The 26,379-nt window shown below is 45.1% G+C and overlaps 1 protein-coding gene across 1 annotated transcript in view; it reads left to right on the plus strand.

Annotated features, from left to right (window-relative positions):
- Positions 1-26,379, plus strand: part of LRRC49 (leucine rich repeat containing 49) — a 172,332-nt gene that overhangs the window by 56,271 nt on the left and 89,682 nt on the right. Inside the window, exons 2-4 of the mRNA XM_066589958.1 lie at positions 14,992-15,054; positions 20,442-20,529; positions 25,221-25,445. Of these exons, the coding sequence (XP_066446055.1) occupies positions 14,992-15,054; positions 20,442-20,529; positions 25,221-25,445 (376 nt within the window). The remainder of the gene's footprint in view (positions 1-14,991; positions 15,055-20,441; positions 20,530-25,220; positions 25,446-26,379) is intronic.

Genomic DNA, 26,379 nt, shown 5'->3' on the forward strand with positions numbered 1-26,379 from the left:
GGGAAAATGGCAATCAGTCTAATCCCTGGATCAACCCCTAATAGTTCCTACCTGCCTGTATACCTGGATTAACAATTGACCTAAGATTTATATTCTGTAATATCTTTCCCATCTAGTCCCCTTTTAAACTCCTCTATGGATTTTGCCATCACCACCTCCTCAGGAAGAGAGTTCCACAGTCTCACTGCTCTTACAGTAAAGAACCCCCTTCTGTGTTTGTGATGAAACTTGCTTTCCTCTAGACCAGGGGTCCCCAACTCCAGTCCTCAGGGACCACCAACAGGTCATGTTTTCAGGATCTCCTATAATAAGAAATCCTGAAAATATGACCTGTTGGCGGACTGAAGTTGCGGAACACTGCTGTAGACGTAGAGGATGCTCTCGTTACTGACGCAGTCCTGGATATAAACAGATCATGGGAGAGATCCCTGTATTGTCCCCTCATGTATTTATACATAGTTATTTGGTCGCCCCTTAACCCTCTTTTTTCTAGAGTGAATAATCCCAATTTTGCTAGCCCCTTTGGATATTCCAGTCCCTTCATTCCATGTACTAGTTTAGTTGTCCTTCTTTGAACCCCCTCAAGCACTGTAACATCTTTCCTCAGCGCCGGTGACCAGAACTGTGCGCAGTATTCCATGTGAGGTCTGACAAGTGCCTTATATAGTGGGAGGATAATGTTCTCGTCCCTCGCCCCTATACCTCTTTTAATGCACCCCAAGACTTTATTAGCTTTTGCAGCAGCTGACTGGCATTGGTTACTCCAGTTTAGTCCACAATCCACTAGTACCCCCAGGTCTTTTTCCATATCCCTTTTCCCTAGCAGTACCCCATTTAGTGTATATTGGTGACATCCGTTTCTCCTGCCCATGTACATAACCTTACATTTATCAACATTGAACTTCATTTGCCATTTTTCTGCCCAGGCCCCCAGCTTATCTAGGTCCGTTTGTAGCCGTACCTTGTCCTCCGTTGCATTGATTATATTGTATAATTTTGTGTCATCTGCAAATATTGATATTTTGCTGTGCAGCCCCTCGATCAGGTCGTTGGTAAATATATTGAACAGAATGGGGCCTAATGATGTGGTATAGTAGTATGTATTGCAGTATGTGTATAACCGTATGTGACATAAATGGTAGTACTGTGTATTGTAGTATGTGTAGAGCGGTGTGTGACATTGGATAGTAGTATGCATTTGATCTTGCGTATAGCGATATGTGACATGGTATAATAGTATATATTGGACCATGTGTATAACCGTATGTGACAAATGGTAGTACTGTGTATTGTAGTATGTGTAGAGCGGTGTGTGACATGGGATAGTGATATGTATTGGAGTATGTGTATAGCAGTATGTAATAATGGTATAGTAGTATGTATTGAAGTATGTGTAGAGCGTTATTAAACATGGAATAGTAGTATGTATTGGCATATGTCTATAGCGGTATGTGACATGGGATAGTTGTATTTATTGAAGTATGTGTATAGTGGTATGTGACGTCGTATAGTAAGTAGTATATGGTGGAGTATGTGTATAGCAGTAAGTGCCATGATATAGTAGTATGTATTGGAGTATGTGTATAATAGTTTGTGACATGGTGTAGTAGTATGCATTGGAGTATGTGTATAGCGTTTTGTGGCATGGTATAGTAGTATGCATTAGAGTTTGTGCATAGCAGTATTTGACGTGGTATAGTAGTATGTACTGGAGTAGGTGTATAGCGGTATGTGACATGTGATAGTTGTATTTATTGGAACATGTTTATAGTGGTATAGTATTATGTATTGGAGTTTGTGTATAGCAATATTTGACATAGGATAGTAGTGTATATTGGCGTACGTGTATAGCAGTATGTGACATGTTACAGTAGTATGTATTGGACTATGTGTATAGCAGTATGTGACATGGTATAGTAGTATGTATTGGAGTATGTATATCCCAGTATGTGACGTGGTACAGTAGTGTGTATTGGAATATGTGTATAGCAATATGTGACATGGTATAGTGGTATGTGTTGGATTATTTGTATAGCGGTATGTGACACTGGATAGTTGTATGTATTGTGGCATGTATATAGCGGTATGTGAAATTGGATAGTAGTAGGTATTGGAGTATGTGTATAGCAGTATGTGACATGAGATAGTAATATGTATTAGAGTTTGTGTATAGCAGTATGTGGCATGGGATAGCAGTATTTATTGGAATATGTGTATACCAGTATGTGACATGGTATAACAGTATGTATTGGAGTATGTGTAGAAATGTATGTGACATGGTATACTATTATGTATTTGAGTATGTGTATAGCGCTTTGTGCCATGGGATAGTAGTATGTATTGGAGTATGTGTATAGCAGCATTAGACGTGGTATAGTATTATGTAGAGATGAGCGAGCATTGTCTTAAGCGAGTATCTCCCCACTCGGGAGAAAAGGTTCGGCTGCCGATGCTGGTGACAGATGAGTTGCGGCAGTCAGCAGGGGGGAGCAGGGGAGGGGAGAGAGGGAGAGAGAGATCTCCCCTCCGTTCCTCCCCACTCTCCCCCGGAGCTCCCTGCCCGCCACTGGCAGCCGAATCTTTGCTCCCAAGCGGGCAGGTACTCGCTAAGGGCAATGCTCGATCGATCAATTGCCCTTAGCAAGTATGCTCGCTCATCACTAGTAGTATGTATTGGAGTATGTGTATAGCGATATGTGACATGGAATAGTAGTATGTATTGGGGTATGTGTATAGCAGTATTAGACGTGGTACTGTCGTGGATTTCCTTTTGCGTCCAACGACTTAATCAATTTGGAATGTTTACACCCTTCCAGATTAATTCTGAATTGACAATGCGCATAAGAAGTTTTCACACTGACACAGGTTCAGCATGTATAAGCTTCCTCAATTCTCCTTTAATGTTGGGCGCGCAGCCTCTTTTAAAAGAGTTTAACATATCCGCCCATCTGGGTAGGTCAAAGATTACATAGATACAACGTATTGTTCGATTATTGGATAAGTATCTTGCAATTCTTCCATCCTCCGGTCATCTGTGATTGGCCATCCGGTGATGAACGAGATGAGTGGGTTGTCTTGGACCCACGTGTGGTTCCTTCAATATGATTGGATGTTACATCATGAATTAGTAACTGCCTAAATCTCCCATGTTATTTGCATACGTTTCCAGTAAAATTGCTTGGGTAATTATTCCGGTAGCTGTTTCAGACTGCAGTTATCTGTCTGATTTCTACTTCTTCTAAATTTACAAAACAGGTGGAAAATGTAACGTGTTTACACTATATATTATCTTGTCAGCGTTTTGAGAACAGAAGTTTCATTAAGGAAGTAGATACATTGGATACATGTAAGAAGGCATATCTATATTTGTAACAGCAATGGAAAAGTACTGGCATTTAGGATACAGAATAAAAACAGGTTCACTGTCCACTACAAAGGTCCACAGTCCAAAATATAGATATGTTGGGTTTCCACTACAGTATAGTAGTATGTATTACAGTATGTGTATACCTGTATTTTACATGGGATAGCAGTATTTATTTGAATATGTGTATTCCAGTATGTGACATGGTGTAACAGTATGCATTGGAGTATGTGTATAGCAGTATTAGACGTGGTATAGTAGTATGTACTGGAGTATGTGTATAGCAGTATGTGACATGGTACAGTAGTAGGTATTGCGGTATGTGTATTCCAGTATGTGACAATGAATGTATTGAAGTATGTTTATAGCGGTGTGGGACATGGGATAGTAATTTGTATTGGAGTATGTGTATAGCAGTAAGTGACATTGGATAGTACTGTGTATTGGGTTATGTATATAGCGGTATGTGAAATGGGATTGTAGTATGTATTTGAGTATGTGTATAGCAGTATGTGACGTGGTATAGTAGTATGTATTCAGGTGTGTATATAGCGGTATGTGGCGTGGTATAGTAGTAGGTATTGGAGTATGTGTATAGCGGTATGTGACATGGGATAGTAGTAGGTTTTGGGGTATGTATATAGCGGTATGTGACAATGGGATTGTAGTATGTATTTGAGTATGTGTATAGCCGTATGTGACGTGGTATAGTAGTAGATATTCGGGTATGTGTATAGCGGTATGTGACGTGGTATACTAGTATATATTGGCGTATGTATATAGCAGTTTGTGACGTGGTATAGTAGTAGGTGTTGGAGTATGTGTATAGTGGTATGTGACATGGGATAGTAGTAGGTCTTGGGGTATGTATATAGCGGTATGTGACAATGGGATTGTTGTATGTATTTGAGTATGTGCATAGCAGGATGTAACGTGGTATAGTACTAGGTATTGGAGTATGTGTATAGCGGTATGTGACATGGGATAGTAGTAGGTCTTGCGGTATGTATATAGCAGTATGTGACAATGGATAGTATTATGTATTGGGATATGTATATAGCGGTATGTGATGTGGTATAGTAGTAGCTATTCGGGTATGTATAAAGCGGTATGTAACATGGTATAGTAGTAGGTATTGGAGTATGTGTATAGCGGTATGTGACATGGGATAGTAGTAGGTCTTGCGGTATGTATATAGCGGTATGTGACAATGGATAGTAGTATGTATTGGGGTATGCGTATAGCGGCCCTATACATTTTAGAATGACGCAGGTAAAATCATAAGGGGGGCTCCACATGGGCGCATGCGCAGATATGTACGCAATAGCGCAGCTTTTTGCCCCTGGTGTTTGTAATTCCTTGCCTGGGTGAGGCCAGCCTGAGCGCTGAAATACATGCTCGTGTTTGCGGAGGGTTTTCACACCCGTAAAAGCCAACGAAATGAAGCTTACACATAAGAGCCCCTTCACACAAACAAATGCGCCAAAATGCTCGCATAAGAACAACACATTTGTGCCATGAGCGATGCACTTTTGCGCAGAGTACTGTAGTTTTTGCGCTCGCAGGTCCAGCTCACATGGGCACGGCCCATACCCCCACCGTGATTTTAAAGGCTAATTCACATAAAGGGTCCTTCACACAGGCAAGGAGGATATTGGGCCGCGAATCACGGCCCGCTATAGCCCTCGCCATCCATGTGAAAGCCACGTGGATGTAAAGCGTTTCACAAAGGAATCCCCCGCTGCGGCTCTGACTGTCGCGGTAGAGGATCGTGCTGTTCTCCCATTGTTTTCAGTGGGGCTGCTAGCTGCAACCTGGCAGCCAGATAGAAGACGCTGCGATTTGTTTTCTGCATCGCGGTGCCGTGCAGGAAGACCTCGCTAATGTGTATGACCCCATTCAAAAGAAGGCAACACAGAAAACTTGTGCGATTTTCACGGCAGTGTGAAGGCGGCCTGATGACTTCCAGATGGGTTCCTTTCCTAATAGAATTGTGCAGCGTTTTGTGCCGTTGCGCACCGCTCATAGACGTCTATGGCGATCTGTAGTGTGCAAATCTGCACAAAACTCCTGGAAAAAGTATGAGGTGCGAATAACCCGTAAAGAGAGGAATTAAGTTCAACTTCTAAAACTGGGTGCAAACAGAGTCGGCGCCCTGGACAGTGCCCGCTGTAATACAGTCTGGGCACAAACCTTTATAGTAGAATGACCCATTCATGGGAAACCCACATAGACCTTCAGTGGAAATAAAGACACGGACACCGAGATATAAGGGGCAAGAAAACCTTTTATTTCTAGTTAGAAGCAATGGTTGGTTTTATGATGGAGAATTTTGAAGCTGAGTTCATCAAGAGGAAGGCAAGAAAAAGCCTTTGAGGTGTGAGCCAATCGTCCGCCAACGTTTGTTCACACCTAGCGCAAATACCGCAGATTATCCTTGGCAGAAAAATCCATGGGAAAAAGCGCAGCGTGTCCGCATCAGAAAACGGCATCAAAATCTGCACCATCTTCATAAAGGGGAAGATATAAGTTATTATCCATCTCTACTATGCAGTGTATTGAACTAAACCTATTTACAAACTGTGTTGATCCAGAGGAAGGCGAAAACCCCCTTGAGGAAAGAACCAATTATCCTTTCTAAGGGGAAAAAAATTCCTTCCTGACCCCAAATATGGCGATCAGAATAAATCTCCGGATCAAACGCCAGCAGCTCGCCTCCCTAGTAGATGTGATGTCAGCTAGAAATTCTACAAAACTACACCTTTTTCTTACTTTTTATATTATTTTGTTTATTTGGCTACTTCCCTATTTATAAAACCTAACCCTATTTAAGGCTGTGAGTTGATCCTGAGGAAGGCAAAAACCTCCTTGAGGTATGAGCCAATTGTCCTCAAGTTGGAAAAATTCCTTCCTGACCCCAAATATGGCGATCAAAACAAGTCCCAGGATCAAAGCCGAAATCTACACCTATCCGTGTGTGTGTTTATATCTACACTTGTGTTTGATCTAAATATATGTGCTATTTACCAGGCTGGGTGAGGGCGCAGTCGCGTGTGGCCCGTCGCCCAAGAAGCGAACGAGGGCGGCTACGGAAGGGGGCAGTCGCGTGTGGCCCTTCGCCCAAGAAGCGGGCGAGGGCGGCTACGGAAGGGGGCAGTCGCGTGTGGCCTTCGCCCAAGAAGCGGGCGAGGGCAGTTACGGAAGGGGGCAGTCGCGTGTGGCCTGTCGCCCAAGAAGCGGGCGAGGGCGGTTACGGAAGGGGGCAGTCGCGTGTGGCCTGTCGCCCAAGAAGCGGGCGAGGGCGGTTACGGAAGGGGGCAGCCGCGTGTGGCCTGTCGCCCAAGAAGCGGGCGAGGGCGGTAACGGAAGGGGGCAATCGCATGAGGCCCGTCGCCCATGAAGCGGACGAGGGCGGTTACGGAATTGGGCTGGTCCGTCGACGATTAACACTTTCCAATCCACTGTCTGACGTCTGAAGACATTATGATTTAAGGCTGTACAGCACGCTGGATAGGCTCCGACAGTTTCTGCTGTCGGAGCCTATCCAGCGTGTCAACTCATGCAGTACTGGTTTTAGCCAGCAGATAGTGCCGTTGTATAATGGCAGAAAAAGAGTAAGCCCCCTAGGAAAACCAGGATGCAAATTGGATTGGAAAGGGTTAAGCGGACGAGGGCGGTTACAGAAGGGGGCTGTCGGGTCAGTTGTCAATTAAGCCGGCAAGAGCGGTTACGTAAGCGCGCAGTCACGTGTTGTCCGTCGACAATTAAGCGGACGAGGGGGCGATTACAGAAGGGGCAGTCAGGTCAGTCAATTAAATGGGCGGGAGCAGTTACAGAAGGGTCAGTCGGGTCAGTCGTAAATTAAGTGGGCGCGGGCGATTACGGAAGGGGGCAGTCGCGTGTGGTCCGTCGACTATTAAGCGGACGAGGGCGGTTACAGAAGGGGGCTGTCGGGTCAGTCGTTAATTAAGCGGGCGAGAGCGGTTACGTAAGGGCGCAGTCACGTGTTGTCCGTCGACAATTAAGCAGACGAGGGGGCGATTACAGAAGGGGCAGTCAGGTCAGTCAATTAAATGGGCGGGAGCAGTTACGGAAGGGGCAGTCGGGTCAGTCGTAAATTAAGTGGGCGCGGGCGCTTACGGAAGGGGGCAGTCGCGTGTGGTCCGTCGACTATTAAGCGGACAAGGGCGGTTACAGAAGGGGGCAGTCGGGTCAGTCGTCAATTAAGCGGGCGAGGGTGGTTACGTAAGGGTGCAGTCACGTGTGGTCGGTCGACGATTAAGTGGCCGAGGGCAGTTACGGAAGGGGGCAGTCAGGTCAGTCGTCAATTAAGCAGGTGAAGGCGATTACGGAAGGGAGCAGCCGCATGGTGTCCGTCGCTCGGGGGACAGTTACTGAAAGGGTAGTTGCGTGAGGAGTGTGACAATTAAGTGGGTGAGGGCGGTTACTCAAGGACGCAGTTGCATGGGGTCCGTCGAACGGGAAGCGGGTGGGGGGCGTTTACTGAAGGGTAGTCGCGTGAGAAGTGTGACGTTTAAGCGGGCGGGGGCAGTTACGCAAGGGGGCAGACACATGGGATTCATCAAACAGGAAGCAGGCGAGAGAGTGTTTACTGAAGGGGCATTCATATAGGGAGCATTGATGATTATGTAGGTGAGGGCGGTTATGGAAGGGGGCAGATGGTGAGGTTTGTTGATGATGAAGCATACGAGGGCTGTTACAGAAAGAGGCAGTCGTGTGGGGTCCATTGAACAGGAAGGAGGCGAGGGCGGTTACGGAAGGGGGCATTCACGTGGGGGGCGTCGATAAATAAGTGTGTGAGGGCGGTTACGGAACAGGACAGTTGGTGCAGTTTGTCGCAGATAAAGCGGGCAAGGGTGGCGAGAACAGTTACAGAAGGGGACAATCGCATGGGGAGCGTCGATGAAGCGATTAAGGACGGTTACAGATGAAGGCAGTCGCGTGGGAACCATCAAACAGGAAGCGGGCAAGGGCGCTTACGGAAGGGGGCATTCACGTGGGGAGCGTCGATGATTAAGTGGGCGAGGGCGGTTATGGAAGGGAGCAGTTGGTGGAGTCCGTCGCAGATAAAGCGGGTGAGGCCTGTTACTGAAAGAGCAGTCTCATGGGGTCCTTCGAACAGGAAGCGGGCAAGCAAAGTTACGGAAGGGGGCTGTCGCGCGGGGAGCTTCAAAAATGAAGCAGGCGAGGGCGGTGACGGAAGGGGTAGTCGCGTGGGGAGTGTCGAAGATGAAGCAGGTGAGGGCGGTTACGGAAAGAGCAGTCACCTGGGGTCTTACGAACAGGAAGTGGACGAGTGAGGTTACGGAAGGGGGCTGTCGCATTGGGGAGCTTAAAAAATGAAGCAGGCGTGGGTGGTATCGAAGATGAAGTGGGTGAATGAGGTTACGGAAGGGGGCTTTCGCGTGGGGAGCGTCGTTGATGAAGCGCGAGGGGTGGGAAACAGATCAGTTTTCTTTCAGTTTCTCTCCTCCAAAATCGGAGCAGAGAGACTGAAAGTGTGAACAGAGGCCTAATGCCGGTGTGGGTGCAGCCTACTGCTGAGAAGGAGCCGTTATCAGGAGGGTCCGGGGAGCTCAGATGACGGTTGCAGGGCTGGTGCTGCTGCTGCAGGAACTGCCTGTGTGGGCGGGTTCTATCTGCATATAGAATGAAGAAGCACCTATGACCTCACTACAGCACCATGGAAACAGCGGTGACATCACAATACCACACATAGCCGCCCATGCACACAGCTGTACAGGTGGGCACTTCTGGTCTGCCGCCCCCTCACACCGTGGTTTTCCTACACATGTTTTAGGCTAATTTCACACATGATATAACATTTCCACTTTGAATCTGCAATAAAATTCTCCACTGAAATCCCAAATGAAATCTGCACATGAGGCTGCATTCACAAGGGCGGCCGCGATATGGGACGCAGAAACCTCGGCCAATATCGCACATGGCAACGGGTGATTTTCATGGCGATGCAAGACATTTTTGAATGAAATCGCATGTGTGAAAATGCGTGATCGGATCCCAAGTGTTTCACCATTGACTTCAATGGAAAGAAAAAAAATATCACACTTGCATGCATATCGAATGGCATGTGAATGCAATACAGTGTAAGTTGGCCAGACGTCCCAATTTAGCCCCCCTGTCTACGACCGTTGCAGAATATCTCCAGCGATCTCCAAAGGAGCAGGGAGGGGGGAGAGCTTTCGGTTCTCTGCGGTGAGTCTATCTGACAGAGTCTGTTGCATGCAGTCGAATCGTCGCTGTATCTTCAGATTGTGAGCAAATAACGACACATACTCTTGGATTTTTGGGCTTTCTGCACCATAATTTTGCTGTCCTGCATTTATATTCTTCTATATATGATTTCTGTGGACTTGGATCCAGTCCAGAACAGGGCAGGCAACATTGGCATGGGATAGCAGTATGTATTGGGGTATGTGTTTAGCAATATGTGAAATGGGATAGCAGTATGTATTGCATTGTGTGTATAGCAGTATGTGACATAGGGTAGCAGTATGTATTGGAGTGTGTGTATAGCAGTATATGACATGGGATAGCACTATGTATTGCAGTATGTGTAGAGCAGCATGTTACATGAGATAGTATGTATTGCAGTATGTGACATGGGATAGCAGTATGTATGGCAGTATGTGTAGAGCAGCATGTTACATGGGATTGTAGTATGCATTGCAGTGTGTGCATAGCAGTATGTGACATTGGATAGAAGTATGTATTGCAGTATGGCATAGTAGTGTGTGTCATGGGATAGTTGTATGTATTGGGGTATGTATATAGCAGTGTGTAAGATGGGATAGCAGTATGTATTGCAATATGTGTAAAGCAGTATGTGACATGGGATTTCAGTATGCATTACAGTGTGTGTATACCAGTATGTCACATGGGATAGCAGTATGTATTGCATTATATGTATAGCAGTATGTGACATGGAATAACAGTATGTATTGCAGTATGTGACATGGGATAGCAGTATGTATTGCAGTATGTGTATAGCAGTATGTGACATGGGATAGCAGTATGCATTGCAGTATATGACATGGGATAGCAGTATGTATTGGCGTATGTGTATAGCAGTATGTCACGTGATAGCAAAATGTGTATAGCAGAATATGATATGGGAAATCAGTGTGTATAGCAGTATGTGACATGGGATAGCAGTATTTGACATGGGGTAGCAGTGTGTATAGCAGTATTTGACATGGGGTAGCAGTGTGTATAGCAGTATTTGACATGGGGTAGCAGTGTGTATAGCAGTATTTGACATGGGGTAGCAGTGTGTATAGCAGTATTTGACATGGGGTAGCAGTGTGTATAGCAGTATATGACATGGGAGAGCAGTATGTATTGCAGTATGTGTATAGCAATATGTGACATGGGATAGCAGTATGTATTGCAGTATGTGTATAGCAATATGTGACATGGGATAGCAGTATGTATTGCAGTATGTGTATAGCAGTATGTGATATGTTATAGCAGTATGTGTCTAGCAGTATGTGATATGGGATAGCAGTATGTGTATTGCAATATGTGATATGGAATAGCAGCATGTGACATGAGATAGCAGTGTGTATTGCAGTATGTGTATAGCAGTATGTGACATGGGATAGCAGTATGTATTGCAGTATGTGACATGGGATAGCAATATGTATATAGCAGTCTGTGGTATGGAATAGCAGTGTCAATAGCAGTATGTGACATGGGATAGCAGTGTGCATAGCACTATGTAACATGGTATAGTAGTATGTATTGCAGAATGTGTAGAGCAATATGTGCCATGGGATAGCAGTATGTATTAGTGTACGTGTATTGCAGTATGTGACATGGGAACATGGGATAGCTGTATATGTATAGCAATATGTGACATGGGATAGCAGTATGCATAGCAGTATGTGACATGGGATAGCAGTGAGTATAGCAGTATGTAACATGGGATAGCAGTATGTATTAGCGTACGTGTATTGCAGTATGTGACATGGGAACATGGGATAGTTTTATATGTATAGCAATATGTGACATGGGATAGCAGTATGCATAGCAGTATGTGACATGGGATCGCAGTATGTGTATAGCAGTATGTAATATGTAATAGCAGTATGTTTTGGAGCATGTGTATATGTTTCTTGGGGTAGCAGTATGTATTGATTATGAAGCAGTGTTACCTCAGGTGATGTGTTGGGGTCGCCTGTATAATTTGTCTGGTGTTATGTTGTGAGTGAGGTTGTACATTGGCCAGCGCACTCATGACAAAGTGACGCAAATTATTGGAGTTAGAATATGGCATGGTAGTGGGTGACAGATGGATAGGATACCCTATTTCTGAAGTTGTGTGGGCATTTAATATTCCTCGATCCAGTGTCACATGTGTCCTGGGAATACATAATAGAAGGCATTACCACCCACAGTGGCCGCCCACAGGTGCTCAGTGCTTATGACTGGTGGCTTCTGACTAGAATTCTCTATGTAAGCAGACCTCACATCCACATTCCGTGCAGGAGACCCCACATGTATATCCCGCAGGCCAGGCAGTCTTCTTACATTTCATGGGATATGGGAACAGAAAACCCATCACAGCATCTCTGTTAATACAACGGAGCCAGACATAGCACCTCACCTGAGCTTGTGAGGTTACTAAATGGACCCTAGAGGACTTGCAACAAGTAGAGAGATGGAGTCATGGTACCAATTGTATTGGGCTGCTGGTAGTGTCCATGTGTGGCACAGACCCCATGAAACCATGGACCCCAGATGTTAACAGGCTAGTAGTGGTTCTGTACTGCTGTTTGTGTTCTCATGGCATAGGTTTGGGTTCACTTGTCCACCTAAACATATCACAGACTGGTGCTCACTACGTTCCACTGCTTGGTGACCATTTTCAGCCCTTCATGGACTTCATGTACCCCCACAATGATGTGATATTCCAGCAGGATAATGCACCGTGCTATTGGGCCCAAGTTGTTAAGAATTGGTTCGAGGAACATTCTGAAGAGTTCTTATGAATGTTGTGACCTGTACATTTACCTGATATGAGCTCAGGTGAGCATTTCTAGGGTGTGGTAGAGAGGTCTATTTGCACCCAAGAACCTGCACCTACAAATACCATGGAGTTGTGGATGGCTATATAGACAGCGTGGCTTAACCTCCCTCCAGACGTCTTCTGTCCACTTGTGGAATCAATGCCACTTTGAGTTGCTGTCAATGTAACATCTGCCGGTAATGGCTGAGCACTGCCGCATTGTATGGTGGATTCTATGGAAGAATATATATTAAAGGAGTTGTAATAAGATTCCAAGTTATCCCCTATCCATTAGATTATGGGTGTCTCACTGTTGAGAACCTTGCAAGGCCTGAGAACCCCCTGTAGTGAGGAGGAGACTGAATGAAGCGCTTTTTGAGTAAGTGTACTAGCACTCCATTCACTTTCAATGGGGGTGTGGAGATGCTTGAGCAGTACCCACTTGGGTTTTTCTGTCAGCCCCATTGAATTAATGAAATGCTGACTGCCTGTGCTCATCAGTCAGCGCTCCATTCACAGTGACGTCACTGCATGGGAAGAAGTGACCTGTGGATAGGGGATAACTTGTAATCTTGGTACAACCCCTTCAAGGTATAAAATTTCCGTCTTCTATGATGAACGTATAGTACCAGTCAGTGATGGTTTCTTTGTGGGATCCCCACAGGTTTAACATTTGTGAGATCACTTATCCTCTATATATAAGTGATTCCATATATCGGCGAAAGCCCTCACTCATTGACTGACTGGCCACTAATTCTCTAACTTCCCGATGTCGTGCAAACATAAAATTTGGCATGACCATTCTTTAGGTCGTAAATAGGAAAAGTAAAGGGGTCGCAATTTGATTATTCAATTCTAAGTGCAAAAGTATTGGCACCCCTATGTAATGTACCTATTCTAATTTTCTAACTTCCCGGTGTCATACAAACATGAAATTTGGCATGAGCATACTTTAGGTTGTAAATAGGAAAAGTAAAGGTCTTGCAACTTGACTTCAGTTCTAAATGCAAAACTAAGTGACCCTCTATGTAATGTAACTAACACCACTTAGCTGAACCGCACAAACATGAAATTTGGCACGGCCTTTCTTTAGGTCCTAAATAGGAAAAGTAAAGGGGTCACAACTAGATTATTCAATTCTATGCATGAAAAGCTGTGCAAAAATCCACCATACATGAGATGTTTCGGAGGAAAAAAACAAATAAATCTTGGGGAAATGATTTGTATACTGAGGATAATATAACTGACCTCTGTGTATATACTAAGGAGAATCTAACTGACCTGTATGTGTATATACTGAGAAGAAGCTACCTTACCTCTGTGTTTATACTGAGGACAATCTATCGGACCTCTGTGTGTGTATACTAAGGAGAATCTAACTGACCTATGCGTGTATATACTGAGGAGAATCTACCTCACCTCTATGTGTATATACTGAGGAGAATCTACCTCACCTCTATGTGTATAAACTAAGGAGACTCTCACTGACCTTCATGTGTATTTACTGAGGAGAATCTATCTGACCTCTATGTGTATATACTAAGGAGAATCTAACTGACCTATGTTTGTATATACTCAGGAGAATCTACCCTACCTCTATGTGTATATACTGAGGAGAATCTAACTGACCTCTATGTGTGTATATACTGAGGAGAATCTGACTGATCCCTATGTGGATATACTAAGGAGAATATAACTAACCTATGTGTGTATATACTGAGGAGAATTTACCTCACCTCTATGTGTATATACTGAGGAGAATTTATCTGACCTCTATGTATATATACTACGGAGAATCTAACTGACCTATGTGTGTATATACTGAGCAGAATATAACTAACCTCTATGTGTGTATATACTTAGGAGAATTGCCTCACCTCTATGTGTTTATACTGAGGAGAATCTATCTCACCTCTATGTGTATATACCTCACCTCTATGTGTACTTACCAAGGAGAATCTAATTGACCTCTTTGTGTATATACTGAGGAGAATTTGACTGACCTCCAGTCTGGGGTTAAATTTGAATAAAAAGGGTCGTTACCTTTAAGGTTCAAAAGTGAGTAGAGTGGGAGGGGTGGCACATTGTGTAGAGAGACATTGGTACATGCAGTCTGAGGAGAATCTAACACCCCTCTATGTGTATACATATTTTATTCCTCAGTCCCTCTGAAGTAAAATTTTCTGTGCGAACAACATGTAAACACCTGTACCAAATAAACTTGGCTGAAGCTGTGTATATCAGCTAGTTTCCCAAGTTTTCCATAAGGTTTTAAGATGGTATTTATAAAAACTACCAGAAAATTGAGTCTCCCTCAGCATCTTGTAGTTACTGTCCTCAGCCCGCTGCTGTGTCTGTGACTCAGATTGTCCTATAAGAGCTTGCAGTGGCGACAGACAGGATGTCACATCCTTGCTGCTGCCGCACTGTTCGTTTATGACTTGCTCATAATGTGACTCACAAATGTTGTATCCAAAGCATCTCCAAGATGTAAGATGTCTTTTAAATGATGATTTGATTGTAATTCATTTACTTGTATGTACATAAGTAATAGAACTATTTTTTTCTTCTTCAGGTAAATAACTGCAGCCTACATTTGGTTTTACAGGCTTCCCCTGTAACAGAGAAAAATAAACAGGTAAAAGAAGCAAATATTTCTATATTTATTTGTGCTTTTAACCCCCAACAGTTTAGGAGTCGGACAAGTTCTGTTTGTTCTGAGGGAAAAGGCCCCTACAGTTTTGGCTGAACAGAGCTGGCTCTACTTACAATGGCTGTAGCTCCAGTTCTATCGGGGTTACTGACATGTTTTTGTGTCATTTTAAAGTTAAGGTTCTCGGGTTTATCCCTTTCCAATCCAGTGTCGGACCTTGTACAACATTAAGATTTCCCTGCATAGCTCCCATGTCAGCCGAAGTCCAGTACAAAGTTTCTAACACTATGCAGAAGAGAGCTCTGATGTCGGTGCTCTCGTCTGCATATGTATGTATATATATGTTATATGTGTGTAGGGGAAAGAGGACGACAAGGAGACAGCAGAGAAGATTTGTCATTCTCCTGTGGATCTCCCTGTCCCAGGGAAGGGCGTGATATGAATTTTTGTCCGTTATCACCCCCACTATCAATCAGAGAGCATATTTGCTTTCTGATTGTCACATGTGTGGTTTTCCCAGGTAAGGAGTGAAATAATGAGGACTTTCTCATCTAATCACTCCTCTACATCAATCAACCTTGCAGATGCTGCAGTCATTGCTGATCATGGCAACTAAACATTTTTACAGCCAGTACCCGCTTCATACAAGGCGGGTGTCGGCGTTGTGATAGTAGACACCCACCCACAACAGCCTCTGCACACTTTGAAAACAAGCCCCCCTCAAAGATGGTGGAATTGTTTTTTATTTTTCCATTTCATTCTACTAAGAATTTTTTCAAAGTTTTTCACTAGATTATATGGTACAATATGTAGTAGCATTCAACAATACAACTCCTGGGGAAAAAACAAGTCCTCAGACAACTGGGTCAGTGGAAAAATAAAAGAGTTATGATTGTTTGTTTGAAAGTGGGGAGGAAAAAAGCAAAAAGAAAAAAAAGGAGGTGGGGGCCATTCTTATGAGGTTAAGAATTGAAAAAGAAAAAAAAACTCCACATAATTGGTATCCACAATACATAACAACATGTACTATAAAATATTACATAGTTTATCGAGCACGGAAAATTTCTAAAATAAAAAAATGAGAAAATTGAGAGCAATACTGCATTGCAGTACAAAATACTGCAATAGAGTATCATAGCTTTTAGGGTTCAAGGCCCCTACAGGGACATAAAAAATGTAAATAACAAAAAACTTTTCTGAACATTTTCCCGTTTTGTATATATAAAAAAGGAAATGTAAAAAATTATAAAAAGCCACAGATTTGGTATCATCATATCCGTAATGACCTGCACAATAAATTGAACACACTATTGTATTATAACTGCCTAAAAACAGTGGCAACATGCTTATTTTGTTCATTCTGCCTCCCAAAAGAAGCTATAAAAGTGATCAAAAAAGCTATCTGTACCCCAAAATAGTACCAATAAAAACTACAGATTGTTACGCAAAAAACAAGCCTCACAGAGCTCCATCCATGGAAAAATAAAGTTATGGGGCTTTGAATGCAACAAAATAATGCAGAGAAATTTAAAAAAAAATGATTTTGTGAATGTGGGAATGCCAGAACTGCAGAATGTGACCTAGACGCAGGAGCCTTAATGACCCTTGGTCATTTATTGGTTAACAGTAGTGTTTGGAAGGTGTCAGGAATAATTTACTAGTGGACCTGATGCCTTTTTGCTGCAGTTGGTCTCCAATCCATTAAGGACCAGGCACGGTTAATATAAGGCGCCTGGTCCTGGGCTTAAAGCACCGCCGATAGTAAAATTACGTTAGTGACAGCTGATAACCCGAATGAAGAGGCAGGAGGGGTTTTTAATGAGCGCTGTGTACTAGAAAGTGAAAGCAGAACTGTAGCTTTCACTACAGGAGGCATATTTTTATACTCCACAACACTTCTGCTTAACCCAACCCAAACAACTAATCACTGTGAATCAGCCAACCCAAACAACCAATCACTGTGAATCAGCCAACCCAAACAACCAATCACTGTGAACCAGCCAACCCAAACAACCAATCACTGTGAACCAGCCAACCCAAACAACCAATCAGGTTGCGAATCGAGCAGTAGTGTTGTGGAATATAGTAATATGCCTATGGAGAGTCGGGGGAGGGGGGGTGTCATGTGACTGCCGAGGTTCCCTGCTACAGCAGAGCTGGAGGGTCAAACTAGACCCTGGCCAGTTCTGCCAGTGACTAATGTCACTACAGGGGTTGTTTCCTCCTGTACCTGGGGCCCCATGGATGCCCCAGCTGCAGTGGGGAAGTGTCAAATAAAAAAAAAATGTCCCACAGAGGTCTTACATGACGTCTTGGGGGACATAGATAGTAAAAAACATGATTATATACACAAAACAAAATTACAGAATAAGGGTGGGATACGCACGCACAAAAGCACGCTTGTATTTACAACATTGCATTCCCTATGGTGTGTGCACATGTCTGTACTTTGCAGGTGCGTGCCTGCAAAGATAGGACATGCATGCACCATTGGGAATGCACGCATTGTTTTCAATGGAGCCGCAGCTGCTGCTGGCGACTCCATTGAAAACAATGCTCTGCCGGCCCCTTGCATTCTTTTTCAGGGAAGGGCTTTACATGTAAGCCCTTCTCTAAAAAAAGAAACATTTTAGTGCAAAAAAAAAACAACTTACCTCTCCGCTGCTGCCGTGACTCCCGCGGGCATGAAGAACACATCTGCTGCATATGGCAGATGTTTCCTTCATGCCCACTAGTTAAAAGAATTCCCTGCTGATACATCTGCCACATCTGTGGCAGATGCAGCAGAGGAATTCTTCAATTCTCAACCTCAGCTGTCACACATGACAGCTGCAGTAGAGGATCCTGCTGCCGGCATCCCTGTCAATGGCTTTTCAGGGAAGGGCTTCATAAGCCCTTCCCTGAAAAGCCATTTTTAAAAGTGTATAAAAAAAAATCAATACTCACCTCCCTTCAGCTGTCAGGGCTCAGCCGCGACTTCTGGCTCTGTCCCCGGCTCTGTAGTTCTGAGCTATCAGCAGCCGAGGATTTAAAATCCCCGCCTGCTGGTAGCCCTGATTGTGATCAGCCAATCACAATCAGGGCTACCAGCAGGCGGGGATTTTAAATCCTCGGCTGCTGATTGCTCAGAACTACAGAGCCGGGGACAGCGGCAGAAGTCGACTCTGAGCCCTAGCAGCTGTCAATGGCTTTTCAGGGAAGGGCTTCATAAGCCCTTTCCTGAAAAGCATTTTAATATAGTGTGAAAAAAAAAAAAAACCTGCCGGGGCTCAGCTGCGTCTTCTGGCGCTGTTCCCGGCTCTGTAGTACTGAGCTATCAGCAGCCGAGGATTTAAAATCCCCGCCTGCTGGAAGCTCTGATTGTAGCTGCTGGTAGCTCTGAATTGAAGAATTCTTTGCTGCAGCAGGGAATTCTTTTAACTAGCGGGGGTGAAGGAAACATCTGCTGCATGCTTCGCGGGGGTCACGGCAGCGGCGGAGAGATAAGTTGTTTTTTTTTTGCACTAAAATGTTTCTTTTTCAGGGAAGGGCTTATATGTAAAGCCCTTCCCAGAAAAAGAATGCGGGGGCTTCGGCAGAGCATTGTTTTCAATGGAGCCGCCAGCAGCAGCCGCGGCTCCATTGACAACAAGCACGCAGCTGTGTTCACGCGTGTTTTTTCTCGTACCTAGGTGCGGACATATGTACAAACAATGGGTGATGCGAGGGCAACCCCAAAGATAGTATATGCCGTGATCTGTTTCCTGCATCACAGTGCGATGCGGGAAAAAAAATCGTTCAAGTGTATGACCCCTTTTAAAAAAATGGGGTTCATATCTGTGCATCTCGCAACGCACAAATCGCGCGTGATTTTCGCGACCGTGTGAAAACGGCAAAACCTGCATATCTCCTGTAAATAATTATATGTTCAGCTGGTATAACTTATACATCCTGTGTATAGTGATAGGGAGCATGCTTGTATAACCTGGTATAAGTATATATGCACAGCTGGTATAAGCTATACATCGTGTACATAGTGATATTGATCAGGGTATACCAGCATGGTCTATATCACTATATATAGGATGTAAAGCTTATACCATCTGTGTATATATATAATTATATACAGGAGATACCCAGGACTTATGGCGGTTTTACATTTGTACTGGGGGATTCCGCTTTTCTGCTCCATTCGGGAAGGAGGAAAGAGGAATCTCCGCAGCTGAACGGCTCTCTCTCTGGACGGAACCGAACAGCGCCGGACGGACTCCATTGACCATAATAGCGTCCTTCCGCTATCTGCTCGGCTGCCCGGCAGAGACGTGAAACTAGCTTCAGGCCCCCTGTCCACGGCCAAGGCGGACTATCACTAGGTGAGCCTATCTAACAGATAGGCTAACCGCGGAGAATCGCGCCAATTGCAGCTGCTGCCGGCCCTATTGAAAACAATGGGTGCTGTGACACAAGAGCATACAGCAAGATAGAACATGCCACAATTTGTTTTCCTCATCGCGGTGCCATGTAGGAAAACTTCACTTATGTGTTTGACCCCTTGTTTTTGAAAGAATGGGGTTCATATTTGGGTGAGATTTGTGCATCTTGCAACATATGTTTCGTGTGATTTTCTCGCCTGTGTGAAAGCAGCCTAAGGGGCTACAAACAAATTTTCACGAAGTCCAGAAAATGAGTCACGTTTAGAAAGCTTACACCTAGGGGCTAAATCATGTATGTAAATTCATTTTGTGGCTGCATACAGTACGGTTTAGGTATGGGTACAGGTACAGTTTTAATTAGAAACAATAACATTTTCTGCTGCAGTCTTGTGCGAGTATGTTATCTGCTAGTGACCTGACTGGTCCAATAGAAAGCCTTCTATATATCCTATATGTTGCACTACTGGAATATTTCTAGGTGGTCAGTGGAGTTATGGGTAAATATATTTTTTGCTAAATATAATTCCATCCGCTGTTCCGCTGACAAAATATGTTGCTCGCGGCTGCACAATTGCACATTTGTCAATTAAGGCTAATGTAGTGTACAAAAGAATGTAGCTATATAGGAACTGCTAGTCGCCACTTTACTACATATACAGCCGTTCACCCCATAATCTCCCAATCAGTGTTCATGAATTATGTATAAGGGATGAGGAGCGTGGTCTAGCCCTAGAAGACATTTCCTGGATGTGAGAATATCATGTTGGCTCTGGAATGGTATTGTGTATATAATAAGGTTTTCCTATAAGTGTGACCTGTTTATTTCAGTGCACTAGATAAGTACCGATATAACACAGTATGATCAGACTTGGCAACAACAGTGTTCAACAGCTGGAAGAAAGTGTCAGTAAATGGTAGGACTACATGTGGCTTTAATATAAACTCTTGTGTGTGTTGCAGTTTGACTTCAGGTTAAGCAAGGATACAGCCCCCCTCAACTACAGACATCCTCAACATGACCTGGAAAAGAGCCTCGCTGGAAGGCAAGGTATGACTGTTAAGATTGGGGCTGACTTTCTTATAGGAGTGATCCAGCAACAGACCTTTATCACCTGAAGAGGTGGAAAATGTTTGATCTTTGGAGACTCCACCGATTGCTATAACAGGGGTCCGACCCCTCCTCGCTGCACAGCTGTAATGTGGAGGGTTATCACTAGAACAGGGGTCCGACCCCTCATTGCTGCACAGCTGTAATGTGGAGGGGTTATCACTAGAACAGGGGTCCGACCCTCCCTCGCTACACAGCTGTAATGTGGAGGGGTTATCACTAGAGCAGAAGTCCAAGCCTCCCTCGCTGCACAGCTGTAATGTGGAGGGATTATCACTAGAACAGGGGTCCAACCCCTCCTCGCTGCACAGCTGTAATATGGAAGGATTATCACTAGATCAGGAGTCCGAGCCTCCCTCGCTACACAGCTGTAATGCAGAGGGATTATCACTAGAACAGGAGTCCGACCCCCTCCTCGCTGCACAGGTGTAATGTGGAGGGGTTATCACTAGAATAGGAGTCCGAGCCTCCATCACTACACAGCGGTAATGCGGAGGGATTATCACTAGAACAGGAGTCCCACCCCCTCCTCGCTGCACAGGTGTAATGTGGAGGGATTATCACTAGAACAGGGGTCCGATCCTCCCTCGCTGCACAGCTGTAATGTGGAGGGGTTATCACTACAACAGGAGTCCGACCCTCCCTCGCTGCACAGCTGTAATGTGGAGGTGTTATCACTAGAACAGGAGTCCGACCCTCCCTCCCTGCACAGCTGTAATGTGGAGGCGTTATCACTAGAACAGGAGTCCGACCCTCCCTCGCTGCACAGCTGTAATGTGGAGGCGTTATCACTAGAACAGGGGTCCGACCCTCCCTCCCTGCACAGCTGTAATGTGGAGGCGTTATCACTAGAACAGGAGTCCGACCCTCCCTCCCTGCACAGCTGTAATGTGGAGGCGTTATCACTAGAACAGGGGTCCGACCCTCCCTCCCTGCACAGCTGTAATGTGGAGGCGTTATCACTAGAACAGGAGTCCGACCCTCCCTCGCTGCACAGCTGTAATGTGGAGGCGTTATCACTAGAACAGGAGTCCGACCCTCCCTCCCTGCACAGCTGTAATGTGGAGGCGTTATCACTAGAACAGGGGTCCGACCCTCCCTCCCTGCACAGCTGTAATGTGGAGGGTTATCACTAGAACAGGAGTCCGACCCTCCCTCGCTGCACAGCTGTAATGTGGAGGCGTTATCACTAGAACAGGGGTCCGACCCTCCCTCCCTGCACAGCTGTAATGTGGAGGCGTTATCACTAGAACAGGAGTCCGACCCTCCCTCGCTGCACAGCTGTAATGTGGAGGCGTTATCACTAGAACAGGAGTCCGACCCTCCCTCCCTGCACAGCTGTAATGTGGAGGCGTTATCACTAGAACAGGAGTCCGACCCTCCCTCGCTGCACAGCTGTAATGTGGAGGCGTTATCACTAGAACAGGGGTCCGACCCTCCCTCCCTGCACAGCTGTAATGTGGAGGCGTTATCACTAGAACAGGAGTCCGACCCTCCCTCCCTGCACAGCTGTAATGTGGAGGCGTTATCACTAGAACAGGGGTCCGACCCTCCCTCCCTGCACAGCTGTAATGTGGAGGCGTTATCACTAGAACAGGAGTCCGACCCTCCCTCGCTGCACAGCTGTAATGTGGAGGCGTTATCACTAGAACAGGAGTCCGACCCTCCCTCCCTGCACAGCTGTAATGTGGAGGCGTTATCACTAGAACAGGAGTCCGACCCTCCCTCCCTGCACAGCTGTAATGTGGAGGCGTTATCACTAGAACAGGGGTCCGACCCTCCCTCCCTGCACAGCTGTAATGTGGAGGGTTATCACTAGAACAGGAGTCCGACCCTCCCTCGCTGCACAGCTGTAATGTGGAGGCGTTATCACTAGAACAGGAGTCCGACCCTCCCTCCCTGCACAGCTGTAATGTGGAGGCGTTATCACTAGAACAGGAGTCCGACCCTCCCTCCCTGCACAGCTGTAATGTGGAGGCGTTATCACTAGAACAGGAGTCCGACCCTCCCTCCCTGCACAGCTGTAATGTGGAGGCGTTATCACTAGAACAGGGGTCCGACCCTCCCTCCCTGCACAGCTGTAATGTGGAGGCGTTATCACTAGAACAGGAGTCCGACCCTCCCTCGCTGCACAGCTGTAATGTGGAGGCGTTATCACTAGAACAGGGGTCCGACCCTCCCTCCCTGCACAGCTCTAATGTGGAGGCGTTATCACTAGAACAGGAGTCCGACCCTCCCTCCCTGCACAGCTGTAATGTGGAGGCGTTATCACTAGAACAGGAGTCCGACCCTCCCTCCCTGCACAGCTGTAATGTGGAGGCGTTATCACTAGAACAGGGGTCCGACCCTCCCTCCCTGCACAGCTGTAATGTGGAGGCGTTATCACTAGAACAGGAGTCCGACCCTCCCTCGCTGCACAGCTGTAATGTGGAGGCGTTATCACTAGAACAGGGGTCCGACCCTCCCTCCCTGCACAGCTGTAATGTGGAGGCGTTATCACTAGAACAGGAGTCCGACCCTCCCTCCCTGCACAGCTGTAATGTGGAGGCGTTATCACTAGAACAGGAGTCCGACCCTCCCTCCCTGCACAGCTGTAATGTGGAGGCGTTATCACTAGAACAGGAGTCCGACCCTCCCTCCCTGCACAGCTGTAATGTGGAGTGGTTATACTAGAGCTGCAGTCGATCATTTATGCTTCTGCTAAGGTTATGGGAGTGATGGTGGCAGCCGAAAAAATACTTTAAAGGTCATGATTAACCCCTTTATGATATCCCAACCCATAGGCCCAGCCATAGATGATGAAAAGGCTGCAGTCACAACTGAGTCCTAGAATCTGATGGGACCATGGCTATTCTGGATGGCAACATTATTACAAGTCAAGTTCAGAATTTTTATGAAGTTTAAAAAAAAAAAAAAATAAAATGATTGGGAAGAGGACATATCTCTTGACCTTCAGACCTTTCATATTTTCCACTTATGCAAGAAACCCAGGCTGAGGTTCATTCCATTTTTGACGGTATCAAACATGGCCATAAATTTGTAGTTCCAAATTCCTCTGTGACGCTGCGACTTGATATTGCCATTCAGTATGGCAATATCAAGAACTCTCATCTGCTCTATGCTGTGTCACTGACCACAAAAATGCTCCACAGGTAATTCAGTCTTTCCCTCTCTAATTGAGTGGCGATGAGATCTCACCCTGCCTCTCATTTTTTGTCCTGTTTCCCCGATATAAAGCCCCCCAACAGGACATTTACTGAATCAGATCAGGTAACAACATTGGATGTGGAACATGTGAATGTCCCTGGGATCTTATAGTCCTGCTGTGTGTTGGGGATCCGTATCTTGTCCGCAGTCAGTATATGTGAGCAGGTCTTGCAGCTCCTTACATTACAGGGAGAAGTTCCTCTTTGTGTGTCAGAAGGCAATGCACTCCTGATTTTAAAGTTCCTCAAATTAGAAGGTTGCCTGTAACACAGAAGGGGAGGGTCCGGCAATATGGTTTTTAGACGGTCATCCTTGTGTAGGGTATGGTGGAGTTTCTTTGTAGTCTTCCTTAGTACCTCTAGCTGTGACACGTTGTATTTGACTATGATCACTTTGTGCATCATCTGCACTCTGTGACATCATGGTGACTATCATTCCTTTGTTGTTATTTCACTTTAGTTTTTGCAGATGTGCTGGGATGTCACTATATGTCTTATACCTGTGCTGAATAACACTGTTTCTCTGTATTGTGACATCACTCTGTGTGGTCACCCTGTCGTGGGATGTCACTGTGTAGTCACCCTGTCGTGGGATGTCACTGTGTGAATTTTCAGGAATTGATGCCTAAAGTAGTATCATGGTTCCTCTGTTACATACTAGTACTATACATTGTAAGTAAAGCTGGGAGCCTAGAGCCCTGCTATATATTTTGATTCAGGGCCTAAGAACATACTACATAAACATTATTGAACTTTTCTGGGTAAACCAGGTAAATTTTCACTTTTTTACTGGTTTTTCACTGGTTAATAAAGAGTGATCCTTTATCCCACCATGTATGCTTAAGAATGACCTTTTTTATTCTTTATTATATACTTGATGTCAATTTATTTTTAGGTGCTTCTGTTCTACACCTCCAGTTGTAAGCCTCTTACGGTCTTAGAAAATGTAAGAATTTTACTGAAGCATTGATTCATTAGCAGGGAGTTACAAAAACATCTCGTACAGTGTGTTCGCTGCGGACATTCCACATGGAAAACCCAATGCAAATTTGCTGGGAATGTATAGTGGCCAAATCCGTACCTAAATGGTGTGGATATGCCCACGGTTTTTGTAGTGGATCTGCTGTAGATTTAAACCCTTGTATTTCAAGTGTTGAAGTCCGCATCAGATATCTGCAGTATAAATATTCATGTTGCACACGAATTGCCAGTCCACAGCATTTATCAAAATGTTACGAAATTCTTGCAAAAAATTTCTGCTCCGTATGCTCAGGATTTTAGAAATCTCCTCCACGTAGCTTGTACTGCAAAACGTCTGCAGCTCTAAAAGGGCTTCCCGGCAATCACATTTATCATCTGGTGTTTCACATATAGATGTCTTATCACTACTTGCACACTGATTGCTTCAATATTTGTTTCTTCTAGATGGAAGACTTTCCAGTCCCCTGGGTCGGAATAAGCAGCCATATATTTCTTTAACTTCTAATGCCACGGAAGTTTTTGGCTCGGCCTCTAGACATGGCAGAGAATTGGTCTCAGTGGGAGCATTTGGAGAGCTTCAAGGCCATGTATCCAAAAAAAACAGATCCAGATCCGTCCCCCATTGTGCCAGCCCAAATAACAACAATGAGGATGGAAATCAGTCAAAAGGTGGGTCGTCACATTACACTGAATATTGTTGTGCCCAAACTCCATATATCTGGTGGTGATTGTGGGAGGAATGTGGCGCTCATCACTTTGCAGATTGGATGGCAAACTCATAAAGCGTTGTAGTAGTCTTTAATGCAGGTAGTGCATAACCAGTAATATGCTGCCATAAGTGGCATCGGGCAGGATCATTGTGATGATGACTGGTTGTTAATACTAGCCCACGTATGTATATAAAAAGTGCAGTTTGGGGAGATGTTAGGGGTGGGGGGGGGGGGGGAGGGCTGTGTGGTGTGAGAACTCCAGCCTACTATCCTGTCAGTTATTCCGATTCTGGGTATTTATTACATGCTGCAGCCTGTCCCGTCCGTGTAAGAGTTTCCTCACACTCTGGGGACCGGCACAGTACGATTATGGCAAAACACACAGGAAAGATCAGTCCAAAGATGGTGCCACAGTCATCCAAGGTGGTTCCGCTACTTCTTCAGGCAGAGCTGACTGCAGCAAGGACACCGCTGCAAGGCTACCAAACAAAGTTTGCCAGAGACACTCTGCTAATAATACCCGGGCATTCAGTGGTGGAGAAGGCTGAGTAACCATGCTGCAGAACTGGAGAAGAATCCATGACATCACAGTCCTGGCAGGTAGGACTACAAGAGGCAGCAGTCTCGGCATTATTAACAGCCAATTCAACAGCAGCAATAGCAAAATCAACAGAACCCACATTAAAAGACATATATATAATGTAATGCTGCTCTGAATACAGTGCATTTGCAAGTTGGCAATTTAAAGAGGGATATGGTCCTCATTAACCCAATTGACAGAAAATATCCAAACGCACCGCTGAGTAGAGGGGCGAATAAGTGAGATAAAGATCAACTGGTGCCTTTGCAGAGAGATGTGCGCAGCCGTGACCAAATAACTGAGAATTTGTTTA

The sequence above is a fragment of the Eleutherodactylus coqui genome, chromosome 2 (assembly GCF_035609145.1).
Source record: "Eleutherodactylus coqui strain aEleCoq1 chromosome 2, aEleCoq1.hap1, whole genome shotgun sequence".
Classification (NCBI taxonomy): Eukaryota; Metazoa; Chordata; class Amphibia; order Anura; family Eleutherodactylidae; genus Eleutherodactylus; species Eleutherodactylus coqui.